Source organism: Nicotiana sylvestris, chromosome 8 (genome assembly GCF_000393655.2).
Source record: "Nicotiana sylvestris chromosome 8, ASM39365v2, whole genome shotgun sequence".
In the NCBI taxonomy this organism is placed as follows: Eukaryota; Viridiplantae; Streptophyta; class Magnoliopsida; order Solanales; family Solanaceae; genus Nicotiana; species Nicotiana sylvestris.
Window position 1 is genome coordinate 16,487,497 of NC_091064.1, and position 11,607 is coordinate 16,499,103.

At 36.7% G+C, this 11,607-nt stretch overlaps 1 protein-coding gene across 1 annotated transcript; it reads right to left on the bottom strand.

Annotated features, from left to right (window-relative positions):
• Positions 1–10,690: 10,690 nt before the first annotated feature.
• Positions 10,691–11,203, bottom strand: LOC138874728 (uncharacterized). The gene has a single exon (XM_070153506.1). It carries the CDS (start codon positions 11,201–11,203, stop codon positions 10,691–10,693), a length of 513 nt encoding a protein of 170 aa, XP_070009607.1.
• Positions 11,204–11,607: the final 404 nt, after the last annotated feature.

Consider the following 11,607-nt stretch of genomic DNA (forward strand, 5'->3'; position numbering starts at 1 on the left):
CCTTAAGTGGGCTACTGGGTCGCTGTGCCCATTGTATAGGTCAAATTTGGGCAACTTGAAACCAACTGGCAATTGTACATTTGGGAATAAGCATAAATCTTTGTAGGCCACACTGACCTGTCCTCCTAACCCTCGCATGTCTCGGAACGATTGTTCTAGGCTTTTGACCTTTCTGAACATCTCTTCTTGTTCAGCATTTTTGACTGGTTTGTCAATTTCGGTTGGGAGGTCAAAACGAGGAATAGTTGAATGGATTTCGGAGGCCTTGAAGGTGGGCTCCGGGGGGTAGTATTGATTGTCCTGGGCCTGTAATACGGGCTCACTAGGAGATTCGTGGAATGTAGCCGGGGGAGGTGCTACGAAAACAGGAGTCACTGGTGGAGGAAAGTATGGAACTGGTTTAGGAGGGGGAGACTACGGTGTCTGAGAGGTGGTGCTTCGGTAGTGTTGGTAGATGGGGAAATTTGGGGATAATTCAGTGGTAAGATTATCCTGAGTTTGGTCCATTGATGGAGCAGGGTTAGTTGGGTAAGATGGGGGTGACCGCCCTGTAGACCAGGCCTGGTACATTTCAGCCATTTGCTGCTTGAGTTTAAACATCTCTTCTTTCATTTTCCCGACATCCATCTCCTCTAGCTCAATACCTGTGTCAACATCTGGGATAGACATACTTTCGGGTATTGGTCCTTTTGATCTCGTGTGATAATGATAATATGCCAGTATACTCTTTAGAGAAACTAACTGCTTGAATTCTGGAAATGAACAAACTTGTTAGTTTTGAGAATTTAACACATATATAATTACACGTTGAGATGCAATGCTCCTAGACAAATATCCCCTTTCTATTATGCATTTGCTCGACTGCTTGTGTCGTCCCAGTTTTCTTGAAAATTTTATTCACTTATATTTATTTTATTTTTTATTGTGGTGGTCGAATCTTATAGAGATTGCCTACGTATCATGCCCCCGCATGAATCAGACCTTGCGTAGTTCGGACCAACAAAGATAAATAATAATAAAACATCTTCTTTTTTTTCTGGAGTTTTCAATTTTTAAATTAAAACAAACTTGATTACAAAAGTTTAAAAACTGACCATACTAACAGACTTTGACAAAAGACAACAAACGGCCTCGAAAATCAAATAACTCGCATACTCTAATCAAAGAATTACAAACTCAAAAACAAACGGCCAGTTCCTTTCACCGTTTGACAAATGCAACCAAACGGCTATTTTTGCAAATGTGGCCCCTTCCAAATCTCACATGAATTTTGAGGCCGGGGAGGATTATTTTGACACTTTACAAACTTATCCGTTCTTTTACGAAAATAGCCTTTCGACAACTGAAAGATACTCTAAGGCTATTTCGGCAAGAACGATTTAAGACGCGGCCGAAGCTGGCTCGGCTTATTTTGACCAAATATCCAAACGGTATTTACCTGACCGTTGACTCTTTGTTTTTTTTTTTCAAATTACAATAAAAACCTGGTGTTGCAAACACGGCCCTTCAGCGCCTCGGGGACGAAGATTTTTTAAGGCTGTGTGGGTCAATTGGACCAAAAATCCTAAACATGACCCAAAAGGTAGCTGTTTATGCAAAGTTAGCCTTCCGGCGTCCCTTCGGGGAATATTCGGTTATGTCTTGTCAAAACAGCGTCACCCGACTTCTTTATGACAAAATTAAAATTAAAATTTGACACACATTTTTTGGCTATTTTTAGCAAAAGGGAAGGTTGGACACCACCCGACTTATTTATGACAAAATTAAAATTTTGACACGTTTTTTTATTTATTTATTGGTTTTTGGCTATTTTAGCAAAAAAGGGGGGTTGGACCCGATGAGGGTTGCCTACGTATCTCACATCCGGTGAGAATCAAACCCGCGTAGTTCGGGCCAATTAACCGAACTATTTTAAAACAGGATTTTTTTTCTTTTTCAGCAACAAATAACAAAACCACTTTCAAAGCACGACTCTTTTCATTTTCATTTTGAATTTTTCAGAAACAAATAAATGAAACTATTTTAAAAGTAAGACTCTTTTTCATTGTCATTTTCAGGGGAAGACAAACTATTTTCCTTTTTATATCTTTTTTATATTTTTTTTAAAAAAAAAATAAGACAGAACAACTGACTTTTTTTTTCTCTTTTGCTTTTAATAAAACAAACTAATAAGAATTTTTTTTTCATTTTCTCAAAATTTCGGCAGAGTTTTGACAGTATTTGGGCATTGGGTGTTTTTTTTTCAAAAATAAACAATCAATTCCCTAACCGCTATTTCTTTTCTTTTTTTCAATTTCAAAATATTATTCCTGATATTCAAAAGTCAGTCAACACACAAATCCGGATCAAATAAATGCGCAAGTAGCAGCAAGTAAGATGCATCAGGATGGTCATTTTTATTTTTTGGTACACCTGTCCTAGACAGACCCAACCCCTGTGTTGAGCCTCCAAAGTCAAATGCACGTGATGCAAATAATCGTTCCTACTAGGGATCCGGCATGAAGCTGAGTTATTCTAAGTGAAAAACCTGAGGCATATTGTTCTAGCCCTGGCTTACCCAAGTGGACAGCTTGAGCCGAAATGGGGGCAACGTACCGGGAGCACGAAAGTCTGCCCGGCCTAGTTACTTGTCCCAACTTCGTCTTATTTGGTATGACTTCTAACAGAAAGGTGGGTCACGCGCACGTGTACACCATAAATTTAGAAGACTCAGAAAGAAGAAGAGTTTCGTAGCAGTTTTATACACAATTCAGATAATATTAAAGCGGTAAAAGCATCATTTAGCATATTAAGCATAAACATGTAAAAATCAGATAATAAATAAAGCCAACTATAACAGTTATTTTAAGCTCGAATTTCTAACCCTGAACCAGTGGTTCTGGGCCAAGTCCCCAGCAGAGTCGCCAGAGCTGTCGCACCTCCTTCTTCCGCCCCCGCGAGGGTGCGTGGGAGTTTTCTCCAATTAAAGGACAGTCGAAACGGGATTTATTCATTTATTTCAGAGTCGCCACTTGGGAGGTTTAGGGTGTCTCAAGTCACCAATTTTAATCCCTGAATCGAGGAAAATATGACTCTGTTTATTATTCTGCGAACCAGAAATCCTAAGTAAGGAATTCTGTTAATCCGGAAGAAGGTGTTAGGCATTTTCGAATTCCGTGGTTCTAGCACGGTCGCTTAACTGTTTTTATTCTTGGCTTAATTATCTCGATTTTACATTTTTTATTGCATGATTTTGTTATCGCTTCTGTTTAGATTGTTTATAATTAAAGACCCTTCTTCGAATCGAATCACGCATACGTGTATCCGTTTTATATATTATATATATTTTAACGTGAAAAATCGTGTCACGCGTACGTGTACACAATGATATTGATAATATATTTATTATAAAATAATTATTTTTCGAAATTGTGTTTTAAATAAAATCAAGAACATTCGCACTCTTTGTATGATTAAGTAGTGAACCGCACATCTCGGGTTTTATGAAATTAATTTAAGATCCTCCGACGAATCTCTTTTTATTAAAAATTTGCTCGAAGTTGCGCGAACGCATAATCCGAATTGCCTTTAGAAGTATAATCAAGTCACGCAAACGCATCCCTAATTATGCAAATATTCTTGACAGTAATATAAATTTTTCACAAATTGTTTAGTACATCCATATATTTTTAAATGTAAGAGTCATGGAGAATCACCGATTGGGATGCCACCAAATTTCTTGACAAAGAATTCAAAATTTATTAGGCGTTGACTGCGAGTTATATTTTACATGTATGAATTATATACCTCAAAACTATTCAAATTTTAAAGAATTAATGATATGAAAAAGAAACAAACAACATGTAACTAAAAATACTACCATTTTTATCGTGGATACAACATTAATATATCCAAAAATCGAATCGCATATAAAACTGGAAAAAAGAATTAATTTGATAAACAAATTAATAGTTTCTGAAGAATTTTCATTGTTATATTTAATGCGAACTCTATTTCTACATATCCTTGACATAAAATGTTGCAATTCGTGCTTATAAATCCCATATCCTTCTCATATACTTGTTTTTCCAAAGTTATAATTGTTTGGTTAATTTGTTTACAATGGTATATAAGAATCAAGTTGATAAGAAAGAGAACTATTATACAAATTGATTCAATAAAATTGCATCACATGCAATATAGTTGTACGTTTGAACCATTCCTATTATTCTAAACTCGTAACGAATTATATCAACTCACCTTTCACTTGTGGTTATACATGTAACTGTTATCACGCCATGTACGAACAACATACAACTTTCATCAATCTAGCTTTAAATAAAATCGGACTTTTGTGACAAAATATGCTAGTAATGTAGTTTCTTGATACTTCCATACTATTCCATATTTAGCCAACAATATCATAAGATTTAATTAATGGCTAGCTTTCTGCCATGTTCCCTATCTTATAATTTGAATATAGCTATACTTAATGAAATTCTGAAATAAATAACATTATTACAAAGCTTATGCGAATTTCAAAGGATGATTAACTAACAGTTCTCACATCAAATGTAAGCTACTATATTAACCAGCTGAAACAAAACTGAAATTTAAACTAATAGATTTAAACGAGTAAAAGACATAATTATAATTCCGAACTTCATTTATTTGGCAATGTTGAAGCTTTCCACAACATGAGTCTAAAATATATACCTGATATTGGAAGCAAAAGAAAATGAAGATGAGAATCAGCAGCAGTAATAACAGTACAACAGCAACAACTGCCCAGCAACAGTAACAACCCAGTAACAGACCGGTGGAGTAGTAATCTCAAAAAAACAAAAGCTTCAAGCTTTGATGAAACAACAATTAATTCTGATTTCAAACAATGAAAGAAAGCAGAATATTTTTTTTAGTTTTTAGTTTGAAAGTTTAAATATTTTTCGGAATTTTCTCCCTCTTAAATGTTCAGCCTTTTTTCTCTCTCTTATTTTTTCTTTCAGATTCGTTTCTCTTATCTGTGTTTTTTTTCTCTCGTATCTCTCTCTTTTTTTTCTTTCTATTCTGATTTCAAGACTTCTTATAACCCATCCCATAAATCTTTCAATTAATTAAAATCAATACTTTTTCTCTACCCAACCCATTATCTTCCCACTCATCCCCATTACATTAAATAAACATATCACACCACCCCATTATATTTTGTCCCCCATGCCTAACATAAATAAATACAAGATTCCCCCCACTAAATTTTGTCTTGTCCCCCATGCTTCATATAAACAATTACAAAATGTACAATTCCTAAACTACCCCTCCGACCTTGTTACAATTACTATTTTACCCCTGAACGTACTACAAATTACCAAAATACCCCATCAGCTATAACAAACAATTAATCAAACTTAACCAAAATATAAACAATATGATCAATTTCTAACAATGTTCAAACAACAATATGAACACGGATGAACATCATAACAACAATATCACATGAACACAAATTGAACAATAAAGAACAACTAAAATTTGATTGAACAATATTTTTAGCAACAACAAGCCTATTTTCGAATTCAACAACAACAACAATCAAACAAGTATATTTAGATTTCTAACTTCAATATTAACTCTAACAACATTACAACAAACAATTCCTATATTAAACTTTAAACAAGATTATGAGACAAATTCAAGAAATAATCATAAATGGTAAACAAGAAATCAAGCTATACAAATTTCGGATTCAAGAATAATCAAACAAAGTATGAACATGAATTAAATCTATTTTAAACAACAAACATGATGGATTCAAACGATTAAACCAACATATTTCTCTAACACAACTAAATTCTTTTAGACAAATAACAAGATCGACGAAGAAACAATTATGAATTTAAACTTGAACTTAACAATATTAATAATTTCTAAAAATACATAAAACACATGAAACAAATTGAAGAAACAATTAATTAAACTTCAATTTGTATCTCACCAACATTAAACTAACAACTTTTACCTAAACAATAAAACAAATATGAAATAAACATGAAAAACCACTAATTAACTTTCCATTTGAAATCTGAAAATTAATTCAATCAAAACACATGAACAAACTAAAAATTAATTCAACGATGAACAACGAACAAAACAAGAATCAAATATTTAACGATTTTAACTTTGAGAAATATAAAAACTAAATATGGACAAAAATAAAACTCCAAAATAACTAACCGGAGATGAATCAACGACGAACTCGATCGTAAACAAATCTGTCCGGGTTTCGACTCAAATAAAAAATAAACCTTCGAACTTTGACGAGACGAAGAAGATGAAGCAACGTGAAGCAGAAACACGAAGCAACTGCTGCGATGAGCAGCAGCAACAGTCCATCGAGTGAGGAAGAAGAAGCAGCATGAAGCAGTAGGGGAGGTCGACGGACAACGAACCAAAATCAGCAGCTAGACGCAGCTGAAACAACCTGCGAATGGAGATGCATCAACGTTTTTTGGAGCAGCCATGGCTGCTCGTAGCAGCTGGACGCGACAAAGAAAACTGAAGCAATAGCAGCTGCTTAGCAGCAGTAGCAGCTGCGTGAGCGGACAGCAACCATGGTGGAAACAGTGAAGGCGATGAGCATCATGACGAGGAAGATGAAGCGGAATGAAGCAGTGGCGACCATGGATGTCGAGCTCGAGCTTGAGCTCGACGAAGAGGACGAAGGCAGACGCGGCGACAAGCAGCTGAAGCAGAAACGTGACCAGCATCAGCAATGGTGAAGCTGAAGACGCAGCGACGCAGCAGCACGACGGAGCTGAAGCGAGCTTCGCGTTGGGTTGTTCATAGTTTTTGAGGTCGTTCATGGGAGGGCAGCTTGGAGACGACGTGTGTGTGTGTGCTTGCGTTTTTATGTGTGTGTAAGTATGTGTTTGCTGTGTGTGTTGGAGAAGGAGAAGGAGGGCAGCCATTGATGGAGCTTGGTGAAGCTTGAGGAGGAAGAAGAAAGAAAGAGAGAGGGGGGGCGGATGAGTTAGTTTTAGGGTTTTGTTTTGTTTTGTTTTGTAAAATGTAAGACAAAGGGGTTTGGGTCTTTTGGGTTATGGACTGGGTCGACCCAGTTCGAAATGGACTGGGTCGTAGGGAAGATTGGGCCATTTTTTGGGCCTGTGGCTTGAAATCGAAGAAGAGGCCCAATTCCGACTTTCTTTATATTTTCGCTCTCTTTTCTTCTTTTATTTCTCTAAAACTAAATTATAAAAATACTTAAACTATTATTAAGAACTAAATTAAGTTATAAAAGTGCAAATTAACTCCAAATAACAATTAACGCACAATTAAGTAATAATTAAGCATAAAATTGTATATTTGGACATTAAATGCTAAAAATGCAAAAGATGCCTATTTTTGTAATTTTCATTTTTTGTAAACAAATTTAATTAGTAACAATTATAGAATTAAATCCTACATGCAAATGCGACATATTTTTGTATTTTTTATTAATTTAACAAATAAACAAACACAGACAAATACAAATAATTATCCAAAATATCACAAAATCTCACAAAATTTCACACCAAGGAAAATCATTTTATTTTGAATTTTTTGGGAGTAATTCTCATATAGGGCAAAAATCACGTGCTTACAGGAGACACGAAGAGTTTCCGTGCAAAGATAAAGTGAGCGGATACGAGTGATTTTGGCCCGTTTGAATATTCTGTGGGAAACATTTTTTTGAAAAAGGTCTGACCGAACCTTGCTTCAAAGGTTGCCTACATATCCTTGGCTATAAAGGAATCAGGTCGGTGTAGTTTTGGAAGTTTTGGTAGCTGGGACTACTGGGAGGCTGTGATTTTACTGTTGTTAATGCTGCTACTGCTTGTTGAACTCCTTATTACACCAGGATAAAATAAAAGATTAGTTAAAACTATGATTCATGAATTACAGGAGTCCTATCTATACTTCTTCAAACTTGATCTTGTAATTTCTGCTGCTTGGTTGACTTGTATTTTCCAGATGAGATACTTTTATTGCATGTCTTGAATGGTATTCTAAGGTGTTTTCCCTTTGTTTTTCAGGCGGGTACCTGATTGCTAAACTTTTTAGCCGTCTTCCTTTGACCACTATTGTCTTTCCTTTGTTCTCTAGGTGGGCTCTTGATTTCCAACACTTGAACTGTTGTTCCCCTTCGTTCTTTAGGTGGGTTTCTGATTACCAATACTTGAATTGATGTTCCCATTCGCTCTTCAGGTGGGTTCCTGATTACCAAAACTTGAATCGTTGCTTCCCTTCGTTCTTCAGGTGGGTTCCTGATTACCAATACTTGAATCGCCGCTTCCCTTTGTTCTTCAGGTGGATTCCTGATTACCAATACTTATACTGCTTCTCTTCATTCTCTAGGTGGGCTCCTGATTGCCAAACCTTGAACTGTACTTCCTTGCTTTCCAGGTGGGCGCCTGATTGCTGAAGCTTGAACTGTATTCCCTTGCTCTCCAGGTGGGTGCCTGATTGCTAAAGATTGAACTGTATTCCCTTGCTCTCCAAGTGGGCGCCTGATTGCTGAAGCTTGAACTGTATTCCATTGTTCTCTAGGTGGGTGCTTGATTGTCAAAACTTGAACTGTTTCTCCTTGTTCTCCAGGTGGGTGCCTGATTTCAACAAAACAGACAAAACAAAGAAAATTTTCTGCCCCAGTTTGGTAGCTGGGCACATCTATGAATGTTAATTGAATCATGTGACCAAATATTTATAAGAACTTGAAAGCTTGATCCCATTATTCAAGAGGGTCCTGAAAATTCTTAGTTAATTGATATTTAATGTTGTTTCTTAAAGGTATGACTTCCGCTAAATCTTGTTATTTATGAAGGTCTTAGAGCTAAATCCCATTATCCAGGAGAGTCCTGAAAATCAAAATTAGGTCTTATCTTAAGAGTGACAACTTTAAGGCTAAATTATACTTCCCTATAGTAGAACTTACACTAAATCATGTTATCTAATGGAGGTCTTAAATCTAGGTCTCATTATTCATGGGGGTCCTGAAAATTTCGAATTGAATCCTATCCTAGGAATGAAAACTTCAGAGTCAACTTATATTTCTTTGGGGTTAGACTTATGCTAGATCTTGTTACTCATGAATGTTTTAAATTTTAAACTAGGTCCCATTATCTAGGAGGGACCTGAGAATTTCAAATTAAATCCTATTAGCCAGGAAGGTCCTAAGAATTTACTGTCAAACCTGTCTGGTGCTTGCTTTTCTCCTACGGAGGGTTTCTCCGAAACAAACAAAATTTTCTGCCCCTGTTTTAATCAAAGAAAATCTTGTCAGTTTTAAAATGTGATGGTTAGTTTGTGTCATTCTTGCTGAAGGTCTTTCCGCTGCCGTGCTTTGGTTCGACTGGATCCCCCGAACTGGCCAAGAACCGCTTGACTTTCTTACTGACTTTTACCCACATGACTTTGGATGGCCCGAGTGTTCTATACCCAAACCATTGTGTTACCTATCTGACCCATCTATCTGAACCTCTGCATCTCCCATGCAACTACTAAACCATTCCACCGATGGAACTTTCGCTGACTCTTTATATCCCATTTTACATCATACTATCTCTGGCAATGCTTTGGCCGCACTGTGCTTCGTGCAATTTTGGAAGTTGGTAGTGAGCTTTGAAATCCTTTCTTATTTACTTAAACAAAACTAACATTGGAAATATCTTAGAGAAATAAACCCAAAAGAAATAAAATGCAATGACTTTGAGAGTTAGGGATAAGAAAAATCCAAAACTGGAAGACTGTCTGAAGGGGAAAAAGAAAAAAGAGTTATCTGAGTGGAGCAGCTGGTACCCTTGATCATGACATGCATTTCGGATTAATCAGCCCAGTCTGTCCAACCAATCAACTTTCAGTTGTCGTACTTTACGCCTCGAGATCTTCAAAACCCAATTTCTTCACCAAAACCTTGACCTTATTCGGCATGTGGTGCCCTGAAGGGTTTTCACCAACAAACCTCTCTCATTTGTTCATCTGTCGACTCACTTTCGTCTTAAGGTGCCCGTGAAGGTTTTCACCAATAAGACTCTCTCATTTTTGATTTCTCTCAGCTTCCATCGCCTTACGGTACCCGTGAGGGTTTTCACCAATAAGACTCTTTCATTTTTCATTTTCCTTGTTTAGACCAGAGTGTTGCCCCTGATATGGATCACCTCTACTTGCTCGACTTGGCATCTCTCGAAGACTGATCGGAAGGTCTTTCTTTGGATCATAATGTGGTTTTTTTATGCAGTTAGAAAGAAAAGGTATCAAAAGGCTCAAAGTAACTCAACTGGGTTCAACATTACAACTTTTGGAATCAGATTTCTTACAACAATCACAACTTCTACCCCAGTTTCTTTGCTTGAGGACTTTTGAATTTTTATTTTGATGGGAACGAACCGTGAGGCTGCCTACGTATCCTTTAAAGGAATCAGGTCGAATGTAGTTCATGATTAGGAATTGCTTTGTTTTTATATTATATATTTTTTCTTTCTATCTTTTTCTCTTTTCTTCTTTACTTCTTTGCTAAACTTCGCTACTAAATCCAAAAGAGGGGTATGAAATGAAATAAATAAGGCTCAAAGGGGTAACATAGGGTAAAGTGTTTAGATAGCAGAATAAATGGCCTTCGTCATTCCAATCTTCAAATCATGTCAAGTATAAACAAACACAATTTAAACCAAAGAAATCATACATAATATCTCTTGACTGCATTAGAGTTAACAGCCATGTCTACACATTTGCCTTCGATATCTGTTAAATACAAAGCGCCATTGGACAACACTCTTGTTACAATGAACGACCCTTGCCAATTCGGGGCAAACTTTCCTTTTGCTTCGGCCTGATGTGGAAGGATGCACTTTAATACTTGTTGACCCACTTCAAACCTCCGGAGACACACCTTCTTGTTGTACGCTCTTGCCATTCTCTTTTGATACAATTGACCATGACACACTGCCGCCAATCTTTTCTCATCAATCAAACTCAACTGCTCCAAACGGGTTTTGACCCACTCATCATCGTCAATTTCGGCCTCAGCAATAATTCGAAGGGATGTAATTTCAACTTCTGCGGGTATCACTACTTCAGTGACATATACCAACAAATAAGGAGTTGCACCTACTGAAGTGCAAACAGTAGTGCAATAAACCAACAATGCAGAGGGCAACTTTTCATGCCATTGCTTGGGACCTTCCACCATTTTCCGAAGTATCTTCTTTATGTTCTTGTTGGCTGCCTCGACTGCTCCATTCGCCTTGGGGAGATATTGTCACGACCCGGATTTCCCACCCTCGGGAGTCGTGATGGCGCCTACTAATGGGAGCTAGGCAAGCCAACCCTTAACTACCTCTTTTATTAACAAATTACTTTTTTTTTCAATTACCAGCGATAACATGAAAACAAAGGAATTAAATAAATAAGCGGAAGTCAACAATTTTTATAACTCAAGACTACGTCTATCACAACTTTCAAAACCTCAATATCCAAAACCTGGTATCATAGTGTCATAGACTGTCTAAGAGTCAGTATAAACAAGGCCTAAAGAAAATACAATAAACTGTTTCTGAACGAAAGAAAATGAAACAGGGAATAGAGATAGAGGGA